The sequence below is a fragment of the Trachurus japonicus genome, chromosome 3 (assembly GCF_045865225.1).
Source record: "Trachurus japonicus isolate A0001 chromosome 3, Traja_1.0".
In the NCBI taxonomy this organism is placed as follows: Eukaryota; Metazoa; Chordata; class Actinopteri; order Carangiformes; family Carangidae; genus Trachurus; species Trachurus japonicus.
In genome coordinates, this window is record NC_140909.1 from 15386390 (window position 1) to 15413212 (window position 26823).

The 26823-nt window shown below is 41.0% G+C and overlaps 2 protein-coding genes and 2 non-coding genes across 5 annotated transcripts in view; 1 reads left to right on the forward strand and 3 right to left on the reverse strand.

Moving 5' to 3' along the window:
• smyd3 (SET and MYND domain containing 3) overlaps window positions 1-26554 on the forward strand; it is a 69084-nt gene extending 42530 nt beyond the window's left edge. Inside the window, exons 6-12 of one of the 2 annotated variants that reach the window (XM_085763882.1) lie at window positions 11870-11937; window positions 15819-15921; window positions 16535-16645; window positions 17905-17992; window positions 18455-18629; window positions 24620-24728; window positions 26322-26554. In XM_085763882.1, the coding sequence (XP_085620008.1) occupies window positions 11870-11937; window positions 15819-15921; window positions 16535-16645; window positions 17905-17992; window positions 18455-18629; window positions 24620-24728; window positions 26322-26423 (756 nt within the window). In that variant the 3' untranslated portion in view covers window positions 26424-26554. Of the gene's footprint in view, window positions 1-11869; window positions 11938-15818; window positions 15922-16534; window positions 16646-17904; window positions 17993-18454; window positions 18630-20937; window positions 20975-24619; window positions 24729-26321 lie in introns of those variants that run through there. The other variant, XM_085763873.1, reaches the window with a different exon arrangement.
• LOC146989783 (saccharopine dehydrogenase-like oxidoreductase) overlaps window positions 1-26823 on the reverse strand; it is a 126413-nt gene that overhangs the window by 78811 nt on the left and 20779 nt on the right. The gene's annotated exons all lie outside the window — the stretch shown is intronic.
• Window positions 3530-3601, reverse strand: trnap-cgg (transfer RNA proline (anticodon CGG)). Its single transcript has one exon. It is a non-coding gene; the product is annotated as a tRNA-Pro (tRNA).
• trnap-agg (transfer RNA proline (anticodon AGG)) lies at window positions 3802-3873 on the reverse strand. Its single transcript has one exon. It is a non-coding gene; the product is annotated as a tRNA-Pro (tRNA).

Genomic DNA, 26823 nt, shown 5'->3' on the forward strand with positions numbered 1-26823 from the left:
CAGCAAAGAATACCGCTCTGAAAACAATAACCAGTTCTTTTTATCTTCACCCACCCCCATTCTCCGGCTTTAACCTGTCTGCAGACTGCAGTGCCGAACGTCACTGTTTTCCTTTTCCTTTCTTTTTTTTAAGATTAATTTCTTGCCTTCTTGTTTTATGTAACTGTCTTGTTTGCTTTGTTTCTTGCCTCATTTCTTTCCTTCCTTTCTTGTTACTATACAGAAAGTCAGTGGTCAGAGAAATGGATTAATGGAGTGGAAAGAAACAAACTACTTCGACCTCTCAGGTCACATCTGTAAATGAGTTATACTGGATCCTCTGCAGCCGTATAGGCCAAACTCACCTCAACGCTTTACTGGATAAACACTACTGTATCTGTGCGTCGTTGGCTTTGTGTGTGTTGGTGTTTCGTAACCTTTTCTCCTCACTGATCAAACAGTTTCACATTAGAGAGCTCCTCCACACTTAGTACTTGTTAAAGTCCTCTATGTTGGCCACTGAGTTTCTTTCCTGGAGCAGTTAATGGTTAAAAAAAACACTGTTGAATGGCTCCTCAGCATTTGCCATTATGGATGGGAAGCCTCAGTTTGTTAATTTCATGCACCGAGATGACATAATTACGCAGCATTTGCATTATTTGTTGGAGCCCAAGGCTGGAGCTGTAATGATGCTGTGGCATCTGTTGCATGATGTAGAGTTTATCGATCTGAGCCGCCAAAACACACAGGGATGCTTAATTCATGTTGCTAATGATACCCCAAAAAATCAACCTTTATTGAAGAAAGCAGCTTAGTGAGAAACGTGTTTACAAAATGCCTTTTGACGGGCAACAAGAGAGTGAAGGAAAGAATGGCCCAGGGATTAATTCTGCAGTCATCAGGGGAGATTTATTTGTTACTGCTTAGGAAACTGATATGATTTTAACACATTTACATTCACATTTGTTGCGTCTCACAGTAATGTACAGTGTAGCACCACCACTAGAAATATACATCCTAATGTGTGCGTAGGTGTATGTGTGTGTGATATACAGTATGTTCCATAAATCTGCCTCCATCTACTATACATGTGCTCGAAATCTGGATGTAGTGGATATGGGGGAAGTGTACTGTGTGTGTGTGCATGGGTGCAGGAGCTTAGTAGCTCATCAGCTGAAAATGTGCCAACTTGACAAAAACACATGTCGACTTTCTTTTCTCATTTCTCGTAGAGATGATTGGGTATCAGCATGGAAATAAGTCATTAGAGAGCAGGAGGCAATCTTGTGTTCGATTGCTTCCAGCCCGGGGCTATTGTGTGTGTGCGTGTGTGAGAGAGAGAGTGAATGTGAGAGAGTTAGAAAGAGAGAGGGGGAGAATATGAGTTCTCTGTATGGACCATATAGTGTTTGTTTACGAGGATTCAAGTACACACATGAGTATGCTGGAAATTTAAGGTGTTGTTTATAGCTGAATGTAAACAGAATTTCTATGTTTGTGTGTCAGATGGTTGTCTTGGAGCTTGACCACAATCGTAATTGAACCAACCAATGATAGAATTACTCAGTTTTAAACAGTGCTATAAACAAGCCCCATACAGCCACAGCAGTTTACCTGGATATTGTTTTAATATATTTTGCATGTGTCTTTCATATATTTAATGGCTGTAGAACCAAATAATGCCATGGTGTAGCTGTCTCTGTCCAGTGTTGGACATACTCTAGCTCTTATGTGAATACTAGTGGTGTTGTGATATGTTGATATTGACTATGATACTTTATTGTCATGTACATGCATGTACAATGAAATTAAGCTGCACAGTCAAGATGCAGACTAATAAAAAAAAAAGAATAGAATAAACAATGTACATCACTCACACATCAATATTCATTTACTGACCAGCAAAACATCACTCACACATCAGTACCAAAGTACGATAAAATGTCTGTTAACCAGATATTTCACGTTATTGATGTTGGTTCTGGGGTAAAAACTGTTCTGGAATAGTGTGGTGCATGTTTTAATGGATTTAGTAAAAACATGTTAATATTGTGTTAATGATACACATTTGATAATAAGATGATTGCAGATCTTAAATTTGACTTTTGAGGTTTTCTTTTCACTATCCATTGTTCTTTTGGATGTTTATGGTGGCCACAAGAGATACAAAACAAACGATAAACAAAGTTAAAGATTAATCTCATTGACAGCATTTTTATTCTAAATATATTGTGATAATTTACTTTTGATAATCATGTTGAGGAGTGTGATAGAAAAAAAATGGAGCCCGACAAAGCACAGTATTGCAGTGTTATTGATCATTTACTGAAAAGACATTACTTGTCGTATATTAACATTTTACAGCATCACAGTAAAGTAATTATCCCAAAAACACCTGAGGATGTAAAAACACATTATTGAAAAATGTTTTCCTGCAGCTTTTCCATCTATGTGGTCCTCCAATTCTTTATCCCCATGTTTTCCCAGAGTGCATCTTTCTAATTCAGTCCACCTGGTCATGTTCACGCTCACAAACTTCACTTAACAAGTTTAAACACATTCCTGCTCCACCTTCCTCCTCCCTTTTCTGTATTGAGCCTTTTCTTCCTCACTTCTCTGACATTAGCCTTGTCCCACCTCCCTCTACATCCCTCAGACCTTCCTACTGCTTCTTAACTGTCTCCTTCCACCTGTCTCCCTACGTCTTATCTCTTCCTCTCCTCCATTTTCCTCCCCATGTCATTCTCTTATTCTCTTATTCTCTCACACTGTCCCCCATTTCTGCAGTGGTTGGGCAGTTTTGTGTTTAAACAGACAGACTTATGTCTATGTGTGTGTGCAGGTGTGTAAGGGATGCAATGGAGCAAAAAAAGCAGCTACAAAAAATTAAAGGAGGGAATGAATTTAGAATCTAGTAAGAAATATAAGAAATACAGAACATGCATAACACATTTCACCATTGCCTCTCCTCCCCATCTTCCTCTCCCCATTTCCCTACTTTGATTGAAGACTTAGAGGTTTTCAGAGGTAATCTCTGTTTGGCATTTGCCGAGTTTTCAGGTTAATTTAAAGAGCAGCACCTTAACAGATCCAGATCCTAAGATGGATAAGGCCAGGGCTTGGGTGGATGGAGGCTCTTAAGGGCAGTTGTGTGAAGTGAAGTCCATGGAGAAAATACATGCAGACCTGATTGAGTGGTTAGAAGAGACTCATAATGCTCAGTACAAGTCTGAGGAAATAGTAGTTACTGGATGTAATGCTAGGCCTATGAGCATGCACTTCTGGAGCATGTAACATAACATTAGATCATTATGTTAGGAAAAGACATGACAGATGTTGAGTTGAAAACTTCCTGTCTTAACTTCGCAGACTGTTGCTCTGAAATAAGTAAATAAAACCCTCCAGTGTTAAAACAAAACACTGAGAGCAGTGTGCTGCTGCATCCACTGACTTGGAGAGTCAACACGAGCAAGCATGGAGAGTTTCTGCACTGAATTGAGACTGTTCAAGTTGATTATGCTGTTGCCTATTCTCTATTATTCCAAACAGTGGGCTTGTCCGGGATTTGAACCCGGGACCTCTCGCACCCGAAGCGAGAATCATACCCCTAGACCAACGAGCCACCTACATCCTGCCATGTCTAGTTGTTGGACCTAAGCATCTATGATGATCCATGAGTAGTAGGCCTGAAAAGCTTCATGATCAGTGGACAGTTGGAAGAGACTCATAAAACCTGCAGAAATGTATGAAGCATGAGACACGGAAACTACCTGCTGCAACATACTAAAGATGTTAATTTAAGGGCTTTGTATTCCAAACAATGGGCTCGTCCGGGATTTGAACCCGGGACCTCTCGCACCCTAAGCGAGAATCATACCCCTAGACCAACGAGCCGCATGCCTTGTAAAGGAATGTATTGAGGGCATGTGTGCTCATTTTTATCACCAATAACATACGGTAATCTTTATAGCATCAAGAATGGCACTGCAACATTTTGTATTTTACTAGAAGTCTTGTGGTTTTTTATCATCTTTCAGTTATGTATGAGTTGGTCACATTAATTCACTACATTTCCACCCCAAAACATCAAAGCTAGTTTCTTTTAAATAATATTTTGAGCATATGTGAGTGTCTACAGGAGAGTAACTAAAAGGAGAGGCAGATGGGGATGATATACACTGACCCTCATACCTGGGGTCTTGCTGTTGATTGTCAGATCTTGATTTTTTTTAGTATAAACAACCAAAATAGTGACTGCAATCAAGCAAAAACAAAGCTCACCAGTTCTGTGGTATCACAAATGCACCATAAGGGATCAGGGTTAATAATAGAGTTAAGTGCACTGTCAGCTATCCGGTCAGCAGGGGAGATGGATGCTGATTAAGTTCGACATGTCCTTCAGATGATACTTTAACTCCCCTTCAGACCTCAGGACACAAAATAATGTTGTGGATTTTAACTGTAGCTCTTGACAGGAGCTTTCTGCCTGTGGTGTCCAAGCACATCAAAAAGCATTCACACAGGGCGCTCTGCAGCAGCTGGTGCACACAGAGCAGTTAGCCGCCTGCTCCTGAGGGGTCATCCCATCAGGACGTAACCTCTGTCACCTACAGACAAACCAGTCTGCACTGCACTCAGGGACTCTTGTTAAGCCCCCATTCAGTCAGTGGGGAAGGTGAACTCTGCCTTCCTGCTCAGTGTGAAACCTCGTTTTAGGAGATTTAGATTCACATCACAGATGAACTCCTTATTTTGTGAGTTGGTGTGAGTTGGTGTATATGCAGAGAATATTCTAAGAGTCCTTTAACATATATACTGTCTACTGCATGTGCACATGTGCTATACTTCAATGGGGGTTAGTAGCATGGACATTTCTTAAATGGTCCCTGACTGTTGATCTTATTCAAGATTCAAGATACCTTCATTGCACTGGTGAAGCAACACAACGAAATCTAGTTTGGCAACAATCCAGCCACAGCAGCATGTCTGAATAATAATAGTGATAACTTGTTGCAAAGTGCTTAAAATGACCTCATAATTAAAGCCCCTATTAAGAACTTTTAACTGAATGTGCAAAAGTCTCTTGTTTCTGCTGATGTCTCTGTATGACCTACAACAGCAAATGAGGCCATCGGTGGCAAGACAAGCTATTTCTGAAAGAGGTACTTCACCCAAAATCGACAATTCACCAATTTACTCACCATCATGCGGAGGAAGAGTTTGGAGAACTCTCGGAGTCCTGAGGCCACGACATGAAAAAGTTGTTCAGAAAAAATTAATTTGATCTCTGTTTTTAGCCTTCTTGTAGTAGTAGCTCCCTGTGGCTGCGCGAGATGCGCAGGACACTTGCGTCAGTACGGACGAGCAGTATGGTGTATTTGGATGTTTCATAGTGTGTTTTGGACGATTCAAAAGTGAACTCTGTCCGCCGCCATTATATGAAAATCTGTTGCCAGCCGGTCCCCCCCTGGAACTCCAAAAGTGTTTTGATAACTCCAAAAGTTCTCCGAACCCTTCCTTGGCATGACGGTGAGTAGAAAATTGGTGAATTATTGATTTTGGGTGAAGTATCCCTTTACTAGTGTTACTCTACCTTTGGGAGGCAGTGGTCGGGTCGACATGTCAACGGATGAAACGATTTACGGCACTCGGACCAGAGATGGCACGTGCGAACCAGATAAGCGTCTTTACGACCATACCAACTAGAGCTCATGGGAAATGCAGACTTCATTCTGGCAAAACACCATTGCTTTTGTCCACAGGGGTTGTCAAAATCAACACAAAAAAACATTTTAAAATAACCTTAAAATGTTATTGCCACCGGTGTTCTGTTTAGGTGATGATACATGAGCTGACTCTGCATATATATAGAGAAATATTTTTGTTAGTTAATGTTAAATTGGGGGAAAAAAGTAAAGACACACGCTAAGCTCTGTGTGGAAGTGTGTTATACGTGCTAAATATGCAGTTTCTAATTGTTAGGCTGATCAGAGGCCAAAGATGCGATGGTGCAAACAACCATGATGAGATCGGTAAGTGTGAACCAAAAAAGCAACATTTGTGAGCCAAATAATTAACTAAAAGGTGGAAAATGAAAAGACTGATTATTCTCAGAGGGTTTGTCACTACAAGCTACTCTCCCATGATGCATTCTTCATGTAAGAAAATACTATGCCTATTGCCACTGTGAGGAGGAATGTGTGCTTTTACGACCTATTTACTGTGATATTTGAGACAGAGAGTCACATTTATAATATTAAATCCAGAAAAGTGTGTTGATGCAACAGTGTACGAGTGAGGAGGTGATGTTCAGCCTCGTTTTTTTTTTTCATATTTCCTCAGTAATTCTGAATATGTTTGTCTGCCTGTCTATTGAGAGATGAAAGAGCCATGATTAGGTCATAAATACTTTATCAAAGCCTTAATAGTGCGCGCACACACACACACAAACACACATACTCACACACACACAGATGCGGCCTTTGATGGTGTCTGATGGCCTTTGTTGTTTTCCCCTGATTGACAGTAATTGAACCGATTCCAGCAACATTAAAGACATAAACCATCCAGTCGCAAGGTTTTTGAACTGACATGACAGGACAAAGCAAACCAATCCAACGGCTGCGATATGAGATGACAGGACCTCCGCGCTCCCCACCGTCCCAAACCCCCCATTCATCCTCTTAGAAACGTGCCACCCATATATGTTTCCAAAATGTCACTGAAATCATTTTGATCTGCCCTTCCCTCCATGAATACTTAATGTCAGCACAGACATTCACACAGTGCAGTCCTGCAGCTGAGTTTACCGCGAGCGTTACCGCCTCTCAGTGTTCTCCTACTCCTGACTTGTACCTTGACGGGCAAGTTGTGGTTTTGATCTACCGGTAATCACATCCATCTTCATTTGGAAAGTACAAACTAGTGCAGGCTGCATTTCTAAGGTGTCTCTTATCGTCACGTTTTCAATGTAGGCGACAGAGATAAAGACCAAGAGAGGCGACGGTTTTCAATATATTTTCAAGTCTGCAGAAACTCACCAGCTCAGTTATCACTTCAAGAAAAACTTGACTTTGAGGTTGAAGTTATGGAATAAGCAGATTAATTACAATATTGTTTTATCAATTTAATGGTGGATGGATGACAAGACTAACCTATAACATTAATTTTGTCTATTTGCATAGATAGATATGGTGGCAAATCAGAGTGTAGGTGTATAGGCACATGGACAAAAAGTACAGGCAAAGAGATAAATCAGAAAACTCTGACTAAATCCTCATTCGTTTAAAACATTTTCTGTCTTTAGTAGACCTGAAAATGTTTTAAACGAATGAGGATTTAGTCAGAGTTTTCAGATTCATCTCTTTGCCTGTACTTTTTGTCCATGTGCCTATACACCTACACTCTGATTCTATCTATGCAAAATTGATAAAACAATATTGTAATTAATCTGCTTATTCCATAACTTCAGCATCAAAGTCAAGTTTAGCTTTTAACTATAGTATAGTAGTACATTGTATAGTCTTTACTTATCTCTGTCTATGTTTCAGCTGCTTGGTATTTGTTTGCCTAAATATAGCTCTGGTGTTTTCAGACACTGTGGTGTCAAGTCCAAAATTTACCATCAAATTCCATCAGTTTCTTGTGTTTTTTCTTCCCCCCTACAGAAGATGACATTTTTGGATACAGGGGGTGTTTTTGATCTTATTTTTCCATTTTCCACATCACAGGCTGCTCACCACACCCTTCAGTCATTTGCCTGCCTTTGCTTCTTTTCTTCTATCCCACATTTGTAATTTCTACACATTTCATCCATATCAAATCATCAGAAATATTGGGTGTGACAGGCAGAAAAATAAATGAGCAAACAAATGAATGGAAGAAGGGGCTGACATGTTCTGTGCCATTGCCACAAGATGCACACTCTCTGGTGTCTTTTGTACGGATGCAGTAATTGTGTAAATCTTCCACAAAGGCAGAGACTGAATCATACGTATCAGGCCTCTAATCTCCATTAAGAACCTGCTGTTAAGGATTTCTTCTTTATTATTTGCTCGCGAGCTCCTTTGATTTCATTTGGTGGAATATAATTCATTCACCGGAGATGGATAGAAAGTAGCTCTCCTCCACACACCGTAGCGTCTCTCGCTCACCTTCTCTCCTGGAGCTGGATCCTCCTCATGTCAACCTCATCTGAACCCACACTCGCCCTATTTATTAATGAGGAGATTATAAATAAACAGGTTAACTGTAGGAGGCTCTCGTCGTGAGAAGGAAATGGCCATCGCCATGGTTACCGGGGGATGATGTTGTTTGTCCAGCTGTGGTGGGTAGCCTATGTTATGTGCCGTTTCTCTGAAAATGCCTCAGAGAGAATCTACTGTACTGTGGAATAGATGTTCAGCTGATTAAAAATTAAGCTGATTAAAAACGCATTCATTTGATTGAAAGAATGAATAGATAAAGGCCAGGAAGATTATAGGAACAAAGTGACATCCTCCCATTAAAACGTTTAAAACCTCACTATACCTTCTGCAGCAAATTATTATTTTCATTATTTATTAATCTGGTAATAATTTTCTCCATTTATAATAATTAAGTAATAGTTTAAAATGCCCACTGACATCCCAGAGCTCAATGTGACATGTTCAAAATTGCTTGTTTTGGCCAAAAGTCTGAAACTCATCAATATTAATGTTCTATCCCAAATAACTAAACCCTGTAAATATTCATGTTTTAGAAGCTAGAGCAAATTTTTACAGCATCGTTACATAAAAAATATGTAAATAGTTGACGAATTGTTGTAAGTAACAGAACACAATCATGTGTACATAGTTTGTTACAGCAGTTCAGTGTTCAACAGTGGTTCATCTCTACTGTTGAAGAACTTTGTTATCCACTTCTGAGTTCACAAAGAAGCAGAAAGAAAAGAAGATGGAGGTTGGAGGGGTCGAGGAGGAATAAGATGAGACAAAGACGGGAGTCAAATCGAGGCGTTTAGGAATTTATTCATCAGTAGTTTTCTGTGTAGTGTCTCTGTGAGACAGGGAGACCCACAGGGGCAGGTGCATGTGTTCGTGTTTATGTATTGGAGATGCAAAAGGCGTCCACCAGCCGGCTCTGCAGATGTGGATGTTCTGCCAGATTGATTCTCATCCCCCCAGAGAGAGAGATAGGAGGAGAGAGAGCGAGAGAGCAAATGTGTGTTGGTGTGTTGGTGTGTGTGTGTGTGTGTGATAGAGAGAGCGATCTATACCCTGAGTATCCTACAGCTGTTTGTTTAAATTCTGCCTCCCGCTCCCTGTTTCCAGCTTCTCAAATATGAGATTCCCTTTCTCTGTTTTGCATGATACAGACAAACAACTGTAACATGTTTACTACAATTTCTGTGAAATTACATTTTGCAAATTTCCTCACAAAACGATTTCTGGAGCCCAGACACATAACCATCCATGTGTTTCTGCTAAAGGTGACGACTACTTCATAAAATCCACTTGAGAACACTTGATATATTGTTATTTGTATTTAACACATTGCCATATTATATGATGTATCTGCCTCCTGCACATTAGCTTTATGGCAAAGACGATGGATGTCTGTGGGAACAACTGAATAACAATCAAGTGCGTGTGTGTGTGCATGTGATGAAGAAAGAAAGATTTATGTGTGTGTGTTTGTGTGTGTGTGTGTGTGTGTGTATTCTGGGTTTTTGTGTCACCATGTTTCCTCCTCAGCTCTGCGGTGAATAAATGAAGTAAAAACCCTCATATCCCACGAGGACAGACTCTAATGGTGTTTATTACGAGGGCAGATTCAAGTCAAATCAGTTTGATGGGGTCTGGTTCTGGTGTGAATATCAGCAGGATGGAGAACATCTGTCTGCGGCTCACTGTAAATCTTCCCCTCCCACTCTGAGCACTTCTCTGTCTGCCTCCCTCTCTGACAGCCTGAATACTAATATCTCTGAAGTTACATTTATTTATCTACTTTCTGCAGGGGGACGGAGAAATAACAGCACCCACTGTAACATAAACACAAACACACCACAACCGCAGAAAAACACTTGTTTACCAGCACGAGCTCAGTAATTGACACATCAAAGATTTTTCTAGTGTTTCTTTTTTTTAACTTTCACATCTTTGTTAAATTCTGTCAAGTTTTTGTGTATTTATGGCTGATTTCCCCGTCTTTTTATATAAACTCTCGCTGCCTCTATTTTATTAAACAACTTCTTCAGGCACCTTATCATTAAAAACCATCTTTGCAGCAGCTCAACAGAGAAAGACACTTCTCCTGAAAGCTTTGGCTTCACCATTAATTTATTTCTGAAATGTGTCTTCTAAATCAGGCAGACCACCCAGATGCATTGTGGGAGGTTTATTCGTGGAAGTGTTAAATCTTATCCAATGTTTAGACATGTGATAAACTAAAATTGTCTTAGTTCTAGATGTAGATTTAGGAGGCACAATTCTTGGCGCACTGTGTAATGTCTGTATTTAATTAATAATATCCTATTCATAATTAAATCCAATAACAAACAAGAGAAAGCTGGAAAAGAAGAAACACCAGAAAATAAACACTGGTGGCTTTCATGTGTCAGTTACTGAACTAGTGCTGGTAAACAAGCTTTGGCAATCCTCCAAGTACTTGTGGAGATTTTTGTCTGGACTAAAGTGGTGGAGTCACAAGACAAGTGACAAATTATGGGGGGATTGGGAGGGTCTTAAAATATGCCTGGAACTTGTTCTGCGATTTCAGGCAGCCCTAAAATGGACTATAACATTTCTAAACCTTAATGTTATAGCTGCACATCTCACTCTCATATTGGTTCAGGACCTTAAGTCTCTGCTACCTAAACAAATTGACATGCTGTAGGTAAATATAAGTAGATAACTATCTATCTTATCAGATGCCCTTTAATTTCTTAGCTCCAGAGTTTAGCTGGTTTCTGACTTGAGTTTAAAGTAACAGTTAAGTTAACTGATAATGATAATTAGCTGGTAATACAACATTTTCAGCTTTGATGTATCTTATTATTACATTTTAATATTTGGTTTTTGTACCTGTGTTGGGTCTTTTACTTCTCTATTAGCTTCCATAGTAGTAAGCCTTTGTTGTTTTCTTAGAGGAATTCATATTTAATTTCGGTACTTGTACATTAAATGGAGCATTTACATCTGTCTTTGTTCATTATTGTAACAGACAGTAGGTAAAGATTATTGAGTATTTTAAAACAGATTTATACGTAAATGCAGATTATTGCTATGAGCTATTTGGTCAGCCTCATATGTTAGATTTAGATGTTTTTTTCTTCAGTTTATTGATTTTTACAGAGTTAAACTATCTTAACTAAACAAACTGCTGTGATTTGTGAATTTGTGGTCTTCCTCTGAGTCATCTCCTGTCCTGGTCTGTCCTTCACCCGTTTCCCCTCTTTCTCCCTCCTGTCATTCATCTCGTTTAAGGTGATACGGTTTCAGACCATCTCTATCTCAAAGGAATTTCTGACTGTATTTATTTATTTATTTATTTGTGAAGTGTCATCTCAACCCATCCGTCTCTTCTGTGTAGTTTTTGAGGAATACTGTCTTTTAATTTATTCCTTTCCACTGTCTCTCTTTTAGAGACTCTTGTTGGAACGAACGTTTTCCATACTCAGCTAATAATGATTGTACGTGGTCATTGAAAATTTGTGTCATTCCAGGTGATAAAGAGAGTGCGGTTCCTTTACCATATACTACAGTATCAGAGATCTCAGCACGTCGTGTTAGGTGCTGGAGATGTGCAAAATTCTTCAGATCATGAGATGAAAGTTCCTGTTGTTGCTTCCCTGAGGCAATTTAACAAATAATCCCCTTTCTCTCTCTTGTCTCCTATTTCTCTCCTTTAGGTGACATGTAATTGTTTCACCATCAGTGACGCAGAGCTGCAAGAGATTGGAGTTGGGCTTTATCCGAGGTAACACACACACACACACACACACACACACACACACAGAGGCCAAGGTGTAAAGCATACACATCTAGAAAAAAAAACATCATTAATTTCAATTTAGCTCATAATCTTTGTTATATGGTGTCCCTGTCTCTCCAAAAATGCCAAAAATGTAAATGCAGCTCCGTTACCTGCCAGATCACCGCATCCCAACCAACCCCACCCATAACACACACCCCCTCACTCACACACACGCACATACACACTCTCTATTTTTCTGGCAGTTCTTTCAAGTACAAAGAAGAAGAAGAAGGGAATTTTTATTTTGAGGCGAAAACTTAAAAATAAATGTTGACAGCATATTACAACTGTGCTTCTGTGTCTCTTGTTTGGCATGCAGGACTGAACCACACACTCGTAGAGCAAAGCGGTATGCACTGTAATCCCGGTACGGAGTCCGGGGTGAATGGGGTGGGATTTGGCCGGTCGTTGCAGAGTTGCTAGTGTTGCTACGCGCATGCACACACACACACACACACACACACACACACACACACACACACACACACACTACAAGTATCCCAGCCAGTTTATCTGGCTGGTGCTGAGATGTCAGATGGTCACAGTGGCTTTACCAAAGCCCAGCAAAACCATGTGTGTCTGTGTTAGTGCGTTAGTGCGAATTGTGTCGTAACTCATCCATAAATGATGGGCCCGTTTGCAGGATGGTCCCCTGCCTATTCATATTTTAGGTTGCCTAGCAACCGTGGGTTTGCTGAAAAGAGGGGGATTATTCTGGTGAGGCTACACCTCTGTTCACCCCATCAGTCTGTTCATTTTTCTCTCTTCACTATACATGTCAAAAATTCAGTTTCTTATTTGCTGACTTTGTAACTCCCCGTCTCTGCTAAGCTCATCCCCCTCCATGCTTGTCTCCGTCTACTTCTCATTCTCTGCTAATTGGCCCTAATGAAACTATGATGTAAAATCCTTTTCCTCTGAGCTCTTTATCAGAAGTGAAGCGATTTACAGCTGGATTGATAACACACAAATGTCCTCACTTGTTGTAATCTAGCCCGACCATGTGCCTCATCTCACCTCTGTGTCACCTAAACCCATGTGTGACTGCAGCCAAATCCTCACACAAATACATCCAAATGAAAACAGGAAGAGGAGATTAGCTGACAATGTGACACAAAGACCAGAGAGATGTTTTTTGGGTCGTGCACCAGTCAACAGTTTTATGCTGCGAGAACATCTGACTGTTTTTTTGTAGAATAGTTTCACTATACTCTCGGCTCCACTGGAGACGCTTTAAGAGCATTTCTCACTATGACAAAGGTAGACATATTATTCAGACGCCCACGCTGTGCTGAGAAGAGCTCTAATTAGGAGACAGAAATAATAACAACCATGTGGGTCAGCCCCATTTAAACACCCTCATGCTTTTCTGTAATTAGAGAAATAACATTCAAGCCTGTGAATCCATCAACATTTAAAGACAAGATAAGTCCCTGAGAATTATATGGACTATATCTGTGTGGTATGTGAATGGTTGAATTCATATATTATTCTTATTATCAACTACTGTGAGTCATGAAAACATTTAAAGGGATAGTTCAACATTTTGGCAAATTGGCCCATTGCCATAATCCCTATAGAAGTAGGTTCGTTACCTTTAATTGTCGGTACAAGCTGTGTTTAGAACGGCGGAGCAGAGCCGCGAGCTGCTCAGAGCTACGCTACGGAGGCTAAAGGAATTTCTTAGTTTCCCTCATCAAACTCATCAAATACACAATCCAACAACTCCAAAACGCTCTGGTGGACAAGTTGTGAGAGATAATAACGGAACGTTATGAGACAGAGTTGTTTTAGAGGTAAATGCAGAGACTGCTTGCTGAAAAACTGCCCCTGACAGGAACGTGCATTAGCAGTTTTGCATGAATTTACCTCTAAAACAACTCTGTCTCGTAACGTTCTGTTATTATCTCATAGCGTGGTGAATGTGCAGGTCAACAACTTCGGAGTTGTTGGATTGTGTATTTGATGAGTTTGATGAGGGAAACCAAGAAATCCCATGAGCCTCCGTAGTGTAGCTTTGAGCAGTTTGCGGCTCTGCTCCGCCGTTCTAAAAATAGCTTGCACTGACAAATAAAGGTAACGAACCTACTGCTAAAACTATAGGGATTATGGCAATGGACCAATTTGCCAAAATGTTGAACTGTCTCTTTAACGTAAAATTTAGGGTCAGTGCTGCTACTTTACTACAGTATTACATCAATAAGAGTTTTTTTCACATTGATGTGATGATTGACAGTCAGAGGATCCCTGAGAAATAAAGATGCAAACGACACTAAGAAAGACAAGTACTGAACCTTCTTCTCTCAGCAGCTGTCAATTAAATTTAAACACAATAGTCCCGTACTGTCTGCACTCTCACGGCAACAGTTAGTCTCACTTGTGTGATCAGATATTGTTAATGTGAGATGCGGTTTAGTTAATTAATCTAATTAGTATGCTAATGAGCTGCTCTCCATCAGATAAAAACATTGTTTGGAGGGCTTGATTTCTAGTTGATATTCAGCCTGCAACTTCTCCACTGTAGAACAAAGCCAGGGGGTTACTGATGGTTTTACAATGCACACACACACACATGCACACACGCGTGCTTTATCTCTTGCACCCGTTGTTTTGCTCTATGAATATGATAAATGAGAGCCCCGCCATCAATGGAACAGCTTATAAAAACAGACAAACCTCTCCAGTATTTTTTCTCAGCCATGTGAAGAGTGACAGTAAACGTCTCTTTCCAGGTCCAGGAGGTGTTAACACAAGCACGCTAACAGCCTGAAAGATGCACATCAAATACAGCCTGCAATCTGCCACTATTCAGGATAGTAACACGATCTAAGTTTCTTTAATCTTTTACCGTGCCTTAATTATTATGAGTCAGAAGTCTGTGTTGTGACAGAAGTCGAGTACCCGTTGTTTCCTAATTTATTTGTGTGTGTGTGTGTGTGGGAGTGATGCTGAAAGACCGACGAAAACGAAGAGCGACATGTGTTATGACAGGGGCAGAGTACTCATTTTGTCACACTGTGCAGGGAATTAGCAGTGTTTGTGTCTCTGTGACTGTGTGTGGCTCATTTGAGCTCTCAGTCACATTTTTTGACCTGCTGCGTTGATACTTTAACTTCCTCACAGCACTTTGGATTCAGGGTTTAAAACACGTGGCGTCGCTCGGCTGTCACACAGATCTATGGCGATCTTGAGGGAGACGTATCGCTTATTGTGTTTTCTCTCTAATATCAAATAAGCTGGCACAAATAACAACGTAAAAGTCAACACTGAAAAATCCCACAACAGTTGGACGTGATGCTTTCAGCATTATATTTTCCAGCCACTGACAAGTTAAGATTTCTCTCAGCCTTTATCAGCCTGTCGTCTCTGCTCGTTGATCATGCTGCAGATGTGCTGTGATGCTGCAGATGAGAAGTGATGATGTGTTTTGTTTGTTTTGCTGGTTTGAGGGAGACGACGCACACATGCGCCGATTCCCAAGGAGGAATTTGTAGGATTCACAAGAAAGTTTAACATTAAATCACAGATGAATTTCTTCTCTCTCTCTCTACGTATCTCCTCCTCCCACTGCTCCTTTCTCTCTTCCCTGCTCCTGATTTATCCCTTCATCTTTCTCCTCCATCCACTCCCTCTCTGTCTCTCCACCTTCTTGACTTTGCTTCATTTATCTTCTCTTCCCTCTTCACTCCTCTCCCCATCTCTTCCCCACTCTCTCCCTTTCTCACTTCTCCCCCTCCCCACCCTCTGGCTCTCTCTCTCTCTATCTCTCTCTGTCTCTGTCTTTCTCCCTCCTGCCCTTCATCATCCCGTCTGCTCTCTCTCAGTCTATCTCTGTTAAACCATGACTGCAGGCCAAACTGTGTGATGGTGTTTGAGGGAACAAAACTGCAGCTCAGAGCCGTTCGAGACATCAACCCTGACGAGGAGGTACGAACAACGACGACAAAAACCCCGCTTCATCTTCACAACATTAACAACATAAGAGTATAACTGTTTTTATTGACTGTGATGTGTGCTTTGCTATTTGAGATATTTATTGAAGGTTTTTTATTCACTGTTGTTATTGATGGAGCGGCCGCTGCCAAAGGCTGTTTATTGATGCATAATCTGAAACCATATTATATTCCATGTACTTAGCACCGCTGCGGTTATTGTCTGAATTTTATTGTGCAAGCAGTAATAAATGTTGATGGATGCCTGGTGAACTTAACTTCATTAAAGAGTTTGGAGCCGAGTGAAATATCGCTGCAGCACAGACATGACACATCCGAACTTGGCAGCGTTTTCTCCAATTTTCCATACTTCATCATCCCTCCTGACTATATATGTAATGAGATGCATCCACGCCATCTGGACAAAGACACATGCACTCTCCCTTCTCTCCAAGCTCAGTTTACATAAACTCAATTGCAAATATCTTATTTGTTTGCACACTGAACTGCAGATAACGTGATCTGCAGTGTAGCAAACATAGCAAAGTAATATATCAAAGACGCAAAATGAAATTGTAGTAAAATGGAAATGTTCTCTCTGTGTCCAGCTCACTATAAGTTACATTGAGACGTTGTCCCTGAATGAGGATCGACAGAGACAGCTGGAGGACCAGTACCACTTCACCTGCCGCTGTCAGCGATGCGACTCTCAAGACAAAGTGAGACACACGATTGTTGAGCATTTAGAAAAACACAAACTAACACGCACACAACAATACAATACAATACAAGCATGAGTAAGCACATAAGAGCATTAATTAGATTGTATTATTTACACCAGTTTCTTGCTATGGATCTCCTCAGGCTGCTGGTGGATACATTTATGAATGAAATAAGGCCATGAAATACAGTCGACCTGTTTTTGTTCGTCTCGCCTGAAGAAACAACCATCATTGTCTAGCGAGCACCTGTCAGTAATGAAATGTGTCTGACTACAATATGCAATATGAAAAACTCTTGGCTGATAAGAAATTCACATTATGTTCCTCCTCAAATCAGTTCTAACCCAAATTTGTTAATATTATAACTAAATATTAAAACTTGTGGACCAGAAATACAAATATAGACAGACACATGCATGCGCTCTCTCTCTCCCTCTGTCTCTCTCTCTCTCTCTCTGTCTCTGCCACTGTTGGTTTAAACAGTGTATCAGTGCGTAACATGCTACAGTGTACCTTTTCTTGTCCTCTCCTCCTTTCCCTCCTTCACTCTCACATCCTCTCTTATCTCCTGCCAGTCCTCTTCCTCTCTGTCACTGTGTCACGCTCCACCTCTTCACCCCTCCACCCCTCCACCTCTCTACCTCTCCACCCTTCCCTGACCGCTTACTGAAAAATGAGGAAAAATCATCTTGTCTTTCAGCTGCAGTTTTCTCTTCCATCCGTCTTCATCCGCTCCACTCTTCCTGTTCCAGTGTCTCGGTGCTTTGTTCTCAATTTATGTTTTCATTTCTCTCTCTTTTTTTTTGTCTGCCTTCATTTCCACCGCTTGTTTTTTTTTTTCTCCATGTTGCTCCATATGGCACTTGGGTCTCTCTCTACCACAACACAACCCACCTTTGTTCTGCATACAACACACACACACACACACACACACAAGCGCTTTCTGTCATTCTCCCTTTCTCGCTTTAATCTTCAGATGATGATGGCAGGCTGCTGGGCTGTGACCCAAAGTTGTCATGCCGACAGATGATTGTTGACATCAAACCTGGGAGATGGTGTTTGTGTGTTGTTATTTTTCCCACTGTGCACATGCATGCTGTGTTTGTGTGTGTTAATATGCACACAAGAAAACTTTTATTACTCAGACATGTTTGTTGCTTCTTGACTCACTCGGTATTCCTCATAACGCTGCTGTATAAGCCAAGTATGTGCATGAAAATTATTGTTTTAGACATCGGCGTCTACTCTCTGCCCAGGATGGACTCATGCTGTCTGGTGAAGAAGCAACATGGCGCCAGCTGAAGGAGGCGCTACCCAGACTGGAGGGACAAAAAGCAGATTCAGGTATCCTTTACAAGATCCCCACTACAGCAGCGTCATCATCCATATTTTTAAAAGGAAAAATGTGAAAGGTTCATTTGAGTGACACTCTGGAGACAATTTTAGTTCACTCACTATTGTCTTGGATTACAAGTTAATGTGCAAACGTAGATCCGTCTCATTGTATCAGTATTTCTAAAGCTCCAAAAGCAGATGATAGATGATACTTACATCTAATCAGTAAATTTGAAGCAGTGCAGCTCATATACAGTATGCCGTGTGCCTTCATGAAGGTAAATCTGACCCTTTTTGACTCTAATTCTGACAAACAGTGAATAATTATGTATCTGAACCCAATTATCAGAGTACAGCAGGGTCAGATTTATCTGTTTTAATATTAGAGGTTTTACGCAAAAATAGAGACTTAAGATTTAAGGTTTTACTTGCACCAGTATAAATGTTATTCTTACTTAAATGACCCTTCAGATTGGGAAGCACTTCTGCAGAGCTGTAGTGATTTGTTATCGACCGTTGGTGGTGACGTGCCTGAAGAAAATCTCTACAAGCTCAGATTGACAGACATGGCTTTAGACGCCTCCATCAACCTGGGACGCTGGGAGGAGGCTTTGAGATACGGGATGAAGACGCTTCCGGTTTACAGGTGAGTGCGTGTGTTTCAGCCATGTATCCTCAGGCTTAAAGGAAAACCTCCCCTGCCTTTAAATCTAGATATATGTTGGAATTAGAGACTTTCATTTTCCTGATTCCAGTATAGACGACAGTGTGAGGAAGAGGACAAGAGTAATTCTTCCAGAGTGCATCTGAAGTGCAACTCGCGGCAGACTTGCGTAACTGTCTGTGTGGATTTATCACTTCAAATAACTTTAAAGAAATAACTTGGGCTGCTACTCAGTTATGACACCTTCATAGTCATCATAAATCTTCCAGATTATGTTTTAGTCTCAGACAGATTACTGGCAGAGGTTCAGAAAGATGTGGGCAAGGTAGTAAGGGTTGCTCAGTATCTCTGTAATCTGTTGGGATAAAATGGATGCTTTGCTTGTTTCTGAGGTTGAAGTGGAGAATCAGTGATACTGAGCATTGAAAGACTGAGAAGATTCCCAAATGAAAAACATTTCACTTCTCTGACCTGAAAAGGAGACGTGGATCTGCTTGTGTTATCCCTGTGTAGGCGAAGTAAAGTTCGTCAGGACTGGGTTCAGAAAGTTAGAGCAGAAGATGGAAAAAAAACTGAAAGAAAATTTCAGGGTTGAAGTGGGTAAACTGAGAAGAACTTGAACTAACTTATTTATGTTCACATCATCACATATCTGTTGATCAAATGATGAATGGAGTTGTGTGGACAGGCTTCGTGTTATATCTTTAATGTTTTTTGTTTATGGAGGCCTATTGTACATTTTATACTGCTGAAATTATTTTTACACACTATGATGTGTGTTTAAAAAACATGATTTTAAATAGTGCTTTATTCTTTAGCCCAGCTACCAGTGTCTTCAAATCTCTGAATGCAGCATAGCCACCTATTATTTTCTTTTTCTGTGCATCAATTAGTCAGCGCCTAAAATATGTTTTAAAAGTTCAAAGGGGAAAGGAACAAAAGAAAGTCAGTTAAAGTGGTGATGTAATGAAGGAAAGTGTTGGTAAAAGCAGGAAAACAGTGAAAGAAAGATAATTTACGTGGGAACAAGAGAAGATGAAAGGGAGGCTGTAAGAGCACATGTGATGAATCGACGTACAAAATCTATTAATGAATGAAACAGACGGAGTTTCAAAAAGTCTGTGGTCTTTCAACCTGCATGTCAGATTACAGTAAATTGCATCAACATTTTTCGCCTCTTTTTCTCCGGTTTAGGTTGTCCAATCCCCAACACACCCCAGACTCCTCTTCCTGCAGTGCATTTCACTTTTGTGCCTGTGTGTATGTGTGTGTGTGAGAGACACAGAGACAGAAAGAGAGACTAATTGATCTTTTGTGAGGGGCAGAGCTCCAGTGGCACAGCCTTGTTCTCACACTGACAACAACATATCCACAGGAGGGGAAACAGCAGCGCAGCCTATCAATAAATAACTAGACAAGAGAGCGGCAGAAAGAGAGCGAGAGATGGTGATGAGAAGAAGGGGATGGAGAGTTCAGTGTCATTTGAAAGAAAGTGAGAGAAATGTGTCTGAAGGAAGCGCAGGAGAAACCAAAGTGAGGGATGGTTGTGGGCGGTTTTAGGGAGGGAGCAGAGAGAGGGGGCTAGGTGAGGGTGGGAGTGAGCAGCAGATAAAAGAAAAGTGAGGGAGGGGCTGAGGAGTGCGGGGTGAATCACTAACAACGACCTGGCGAAGAAATGAGGAGCGGAGACGAGTGTGCAAAAATGGGGGGAAGCGACGTTATAGTGAAGAAAAAAAGTTGTATGGAAAAACACAACAGAAAAGTGAATGATAAAATGAGGAATGTGGTCATGAACGGGATGAGAGGAATGCACCGATGAGCGTTATCCTGGCAAGGAGAAAGAGAATATGAGAGAGAAACCGTTCAGGAGAAATAAGTGAGAGAGTGGGAGGAGGATCTTCCATATTCATCTCCTATCTTCCTCTGGGCTCTTCAGATGGCAGAGAAGAAAGATAGCTGCAGGAGTTCTCCGTCTCTCTCTTTCTCCTGTCCTTCCCCTCATTCTGTATTCCTTTCTTCTCTCTCTCTCTCTCTCTCTCTCTATGCAGGTCTTTTTTTCTGCTTTTACTATTCACTTTGTGATGTATAGAGATGGTTTTCCTCCGCATTGGTGCACAAAAAATGCTCAGCAGCTTATTGAATATATGCACGTACTGTGCATATTTTACTGCCTCAGACACCTTCACACAAACACAATACATGAACGCATTGTCTGTGTATCAACAAGTGTGCTGTGCATTTGCACAAATAAAATAAATGTTTTTCTTTCTCCTGTTCATTATCTGACAAGGTTTTCCTCAGGGCTGCACTGATAGAGAGCAACAGCTAAAACTGTTTCAGCAGTGTACAGCTTCGGTGATTGAAGGCCCCTCGTCAGAACTGAACCTGAGACACTCGGGGTTCATGGTCGATGAACCTGCTGCATTATTACAGCCCTCCTGCTCCATTCTCCGGCTAAGCTGACAGCCACTGTGGGAAATCACTGACAAAACAAATGAAAATGCCGCATTCATTTCGCATTGCGAGCAAAGTTTTGCTGAGTGAAGTTTAACAAAAATGCTGAATCTTACTCTTCCCATGAAGCCACCGAAAGCACACTGATTTGTTCTTAATTCATGCGCTGAAATGCAGAACTCCCCTGGGGTGTCAGCCATAGTTAGTGCTAATGTTTGGATTGCACAGTCTACATTCTTACATTGCTTTAAGGAGAGGCGTAAAGATCAGTGGTCTCCAAACCTGTCCATCACCACCAGGCCGCGAGGTGGCAAGATAAATATGAGGGGGTCACAAGATTTACAAGTTTGGAAAAATAATGAAAAACATTCAGGCTTTTCAACTCTTGTCTTCTCAAATCTTTTTTTCTTGCTAGATACTGGATAGATTTACTATTTTAACCTTAAAATTCAACAGTGTGAAAGGGGAGCATCCCTCTGTGGGTCATATATATACACAACTAAGATGAGAAGTCGTGAGCGAACTTGTATCAATTAACTAAATAGGCAAAAGAGTGATTTAAATCTTATTTAAATGTTCATTGTTTTAGTGACAGGTGCACGCTGGTGCTAAAGTCGCTAAACTGAAAATACAAACCTGAAACTACTGTTGCACCGGACAGAAAATAAAATACAATTAATAACTCATTGATAACATTTCCTTCATGTTTTTGTTCTCCTTTGTCAGTTTTCTGCTTAACAAAATAATCTATGTTTCACTCTCACAAACAGCAGACTGTGGGTCTTTTGCTCCAAACAAGAGCCTCATTAGTTCCACAGCATTTGCCTGGAAATGCTACACTTTTTCACAACTATTAATTTCTCCTTCTTGCCCCCTCTCATGCTCATAGCTGAGGGCAATGGCTTTCTAACTAGCTGCATACAGCTAGACTATATTTCTCTTCAATTTACTCTCCCGGGGAAGAAAGGAGGGGAGAATTCAGGAGACAGCACGTTAATGAAATTATTTTAATTGCTGCGTTGGTTCTATATGCAAAGAGGAAATATAATTGCAGTTTGGTCTTGATGTGAATGTGTTTGCATGTCATGGCTGCTTGAATCACTGGCTTGGTAATTAAATCAATATTTTAACTTGTTATTATTCATGGAGGACTAATGTTGTTGGTTTAGTCTTTGAACTTCCTATTTAATGATTCAATTTTAAGCGCAGAATCAGGGACCACCTCTGTAATTGGTCGGCTTGTCAGTCAGTAGTTTAGTTCGGCTCGAAGGTGTGAACAAATGGGCTATTAGCTCTGTGAGCGAAAACTGTTGGAAAATTATCAAAAAAGCTGCAGAGTTTTAAATGACTCTGGTTGTGGCCACTACGAGTTAATTAACTTTGATTGTATTGGATTTAGAAAACAGACGTTTCTTTTTAAATTACAGAGAGTGCAAAAACTTTTTAGCCTCAGGAAGTGACTGTTTTCAGGCCGTGAAGAAATAATCAAGATGGATTCTGTGTTAATAGGAGATGCAGAGCGGTTTCTATTTACAGTTGATTGAATTGGGAACATATTGAACCCTCTTGTGGTTTGTTTACTCTGGGGAGAAGTGAAATCTGGCAAATACACCAGATTATGGAGGGTGAAGTGGATTCAGATTGACCTTATCTTTGTGTGCATGCATGCTCATACATCAATGCTGGCATTCATGTGTGTATTCATGAGTCTGTGTTTACTTACAGCTCTTTGTGTTGGAGAGAGAGAGAGGGAGAGACCGCGCTACTTAAACGGAGTGGGGGAATGGAAGTAGAGAAGGGTTTCTGCTTTGTCAGAGAGCGTTTTAATGCCATCGTTAAGCAGTTATTTAAAATTAGAGAGAGAGAGAGAAAAAAACATACCAGTGTGGTTAATCAAGAGGGAACAGGAAGTAGAGAGAAGGTTTAAAGGGGCAACAGAGGTAAGAAGAGCAACGAGTGCAGAGCAGCAGCGGAGAGACGGCCGACTGATATCGCCAACGTTAATCCCTGCAGTTAGCGGGGCAAAATACACAAATATAAACAGGTAGGAGCAGAGCAAAGGAGATGTGAAATAGGAAGAGGAAGCAGAGATTAATGGAGGGGAAGAAGAAAAGAGGATAAATGACAAGCAGAGTTGAGTAAATGTGTGTTTTGAAAATTCCAGTGTTTACTGTCAACAAAGCTGCTTCCTAAGAGTCCCAGATGTGTAGTCGTCTTTATAGGACTAGGAATGTCCCAGTTCTCTGTGTGTGTGTGTGTGTGTGTGTGTGTGCGCGCATGGATGTGCTAAAAATTGATACAAATTATGTTTTCATATGATTAATGGCATTTTAATCGAACAAATTTCAAAGTTCCTTTATGAATTATAGATAGAAGTGTTGTTTCTTTGTGTGTGTGTGTTTGTCTCTTATCCCTTATATTGAGTTTTCAGAGACACTGAAGAGCAAAGAGTTGCATGAAAGTGGTGCCAAATATAGACAAGTGGAAACTATAACAAACACACACAACACACACTTGTAAAGACTTGAATATCCCATTTTTCTCACTGTTGCGAAGACGATTTCTCTTTCTCACCCATCCTTACTTTGTCTATGTATCACACTTCACTTGCACACAGACACTGAGCAGCAAAGCAGATTAGTCCTGTTCACTGAGTCATCGTATCGTCGCAGGTCTGTGCTGCGAGTGTCAGTGGATTGCCTCAGGGATCAGAGAGACACAAAGCGAACTGACAAATTCAGGCAAACGGTTAAGTGCATATTTCTGTGTTGATACTTTATGTGCGTACGAGTGAACATGAATGGTCTCAAACCATTCAGTCTGATTACTTATCAATCTGATCTCATAAAGCTGCACACAGTAAAAAAAATAAATAAATTTAAAAAAAAAAGCCTTACTGTCAATCCAGGTTCATTTCAAAAAGTCATCTTCTCATTCTCATGTTGTGGGGAGTTCAAGGGTAGCGCCAAAAATAGGACGAGAGAGTTTGCTCCAGTTATCACAGCATCGCACTGCTCAGCTTCCTTGGTGCTTCCTCGGTGGGAGATTGAGGACGATTATTGAACCAACCGCAGATTTTGTAGCTCATGATCGTGTCCCTCAGGGTGTCTTGTGAGGGTTGACTGAACTTTTGATATCAGCCGTCCAGCTGTGTAGAACCAGAGGGAGAGTCGCTGCTGCATTTTTGGCAGTGGATCATAATGAAAGCTCCAGGTAAGGTAATGTAATGTAACCTTATGACCAGGACCTGGATAAGTGACAGTAAATAGATTGTGGTTATGATTACTGACAATTGAAGCCATTTTGATTTTATGCACTAGTTTATGATTTATACAAAGTCTTTTTCAGCAAAAAAAAAAACAATTCATAGGTTATCATGAAAACATCCACATGACAGGAATGAAACAATAACAGATCTGTGGGAAAGTTTGGTCGAAGCAGCAGAGGATGATTCTGTTCTCTGACTGTTTCTCTTTCTGTTTTCGTCCTCTTTCTCTCTCTCTCTCTTCTTTCAACAGGCAATACTTCCCAGATCCCCATCCTGTCCATGGAGTCCAGCTGATGAGAGTGGGGAAGCTGCAGCATTACCTGGGACACGTCGAGGACGCTTTGGACACATTCAAACAGGTGTGAGGGATGAATACCCAGTACGTTTACATTCACAGCTTCATCGAGCTATGCTCACAATTCGATTTTAGCGTCTAATCGGACTTCTGTCCTTGTCCCAGTTTACATGCAACAGAGAAAATTGAATCACTGACGGTGACGGTGCCTCCTCAGGCAGAAATATGCATTGTTTCAGCGGGTTAAAGCAGAAGTAAGCGATCCGGTCGTTTTGGCTAGTTTTTGGCTAACTTCTTGTCAGCCGATGGAGTTAGCAGTCCCCGCCCTCGTCCCTACGTCACCACATTCACACGCATCCCTTGGCTGCACACACAGAGAGGACCGCCCCTTTATGCCGTTCTCTCTCCTCATTGGATAAAGGTTAGTAAAGGTGTAGGATACAAGGAAAGTTTTCTCCTCGGGTTACAGCGGAGCAGAGTGACTGACAGACCCGTGTTTCAGACCAAACACTCTATATAAGTGATTGCTGTCGGAAGATATAACTACAGTATTTAAGACTTATATTAAAGCAGATATCAGTGGAATGTTTTTGTTAATATAAGTCCTAAATAGTCCTATTTTCCGTCAGCAATCACTTACATGAAGTATTTCAGCCTAAACACGAGTCTCTCCGTCACTCTGCTCTGCTGTAACCCGAGGAGAAAATTTTCCTTGTGGGATACAAGTGTTATCCAATGAGGGGAGAGAACGGCATGAAGGGCTGTGTGTGCAGCCAAGGGATGCGCGTGAATGTGGTGACGTAGCACGAGGACCAATTGATGCCTGACAAGGGCGGGGGCTGCTAACTCATGGTGCGTTCAAGGAAACTCGTACTTTGTGTTTTTCCTTCCTGTGAAGTCATACCAGTTCGATCTGGTACGAGTTCACGGGTCGGAAGTTACGAGTGGCCGTTATAGGGAACTTTCACAGACAACAGGACGGTAAAAACACGAGCTACGGGTTACCTGGAACGCTACCAAGTCGTAGTTGTGACTTGAAGCTGTAACTTACGGTTTCAAAAGCCTGCCTTGAACACAGCATTAGCCGAAACGGCCGTGCCGCTGTTATCTGCTTTAACACAAACATTCCGCTTACTTCTGCTTTAATACTCCCCCCACCTGTCCTGTTGACTTCTCTGTCACCGAGTAAAAAAAATTTTTGCAAAAAAAACTGAATATAAACAAAAAACTGAATATAAACAACTTAATAAGCTTAATAAATTCTCAGCTACAGTCCCCAACCGATCTGGGCCTTTCCTTCGCCGGGTTCGGGCGGCTTCTGTGCTCCACTTTGTGCCGTCTCTAATGTTGTGGAGCATGCGCACATGCATTGTCCAGTTTCAGTCCGATTGAGACGTATACATGCAGAAGAAAATCAATCGTATTATCTGGATGTCTTAATCGGATTTGGAGAACTCCGATATTAGTCAGACTAACGCGTTTACATGCACTTCAGTTGTCCAGTTATAGTCGGATTAAGGCAATCATTCATTTTTTTCAAGTGTCATGTAAACGTACTGACTGACAGGTGCATCCATTGTGCTTCACCACGTGTTCTTGGCCGAACAGCTGGGACGCTCTGTACTGTGAGTGAGTGATGTCGTTTCTGCTCTCTCAGGCCTTTCAAATCATAAAGCTCACCCACGGCGACGACCACACTCTGACCTCGGATCTGTCGATGAAGATGGAGGAGTGTCGCGCTGAGATGGATCGTCACTAAAACACAGACAAACTGATACTTGACTTATTTCCATGCAACTCAATGTACAGATTTTACTTCCTGCTGTAATGATCATTTAATAATTTTCCTAATCAACATCATTTCTGGTGAATAAAAATGAGTGTTTCATAGCTGTGTTCGCAGTTTTATATTGAAATTCTGACTTGTAAATACCATCAAGCGAGTGGTGATACTTGTAGCCTCTTATTCTCTCTCTCTCTCTCTGTCCCTCTTTCTCTCCCCCATTCTCTCTTTTTTCAGGCCCCTGTCTCCTGTGTAATCTTTAGCTTCCATCATGATGAATGATCTCACGGCCAACCAGTGTTTGGCTCCCTCACCGTGTGTGTGTGCGTGTGTTGTTTTTGTAAAGTCTAGTTTTGAAAACATCCATCTTTCTTCC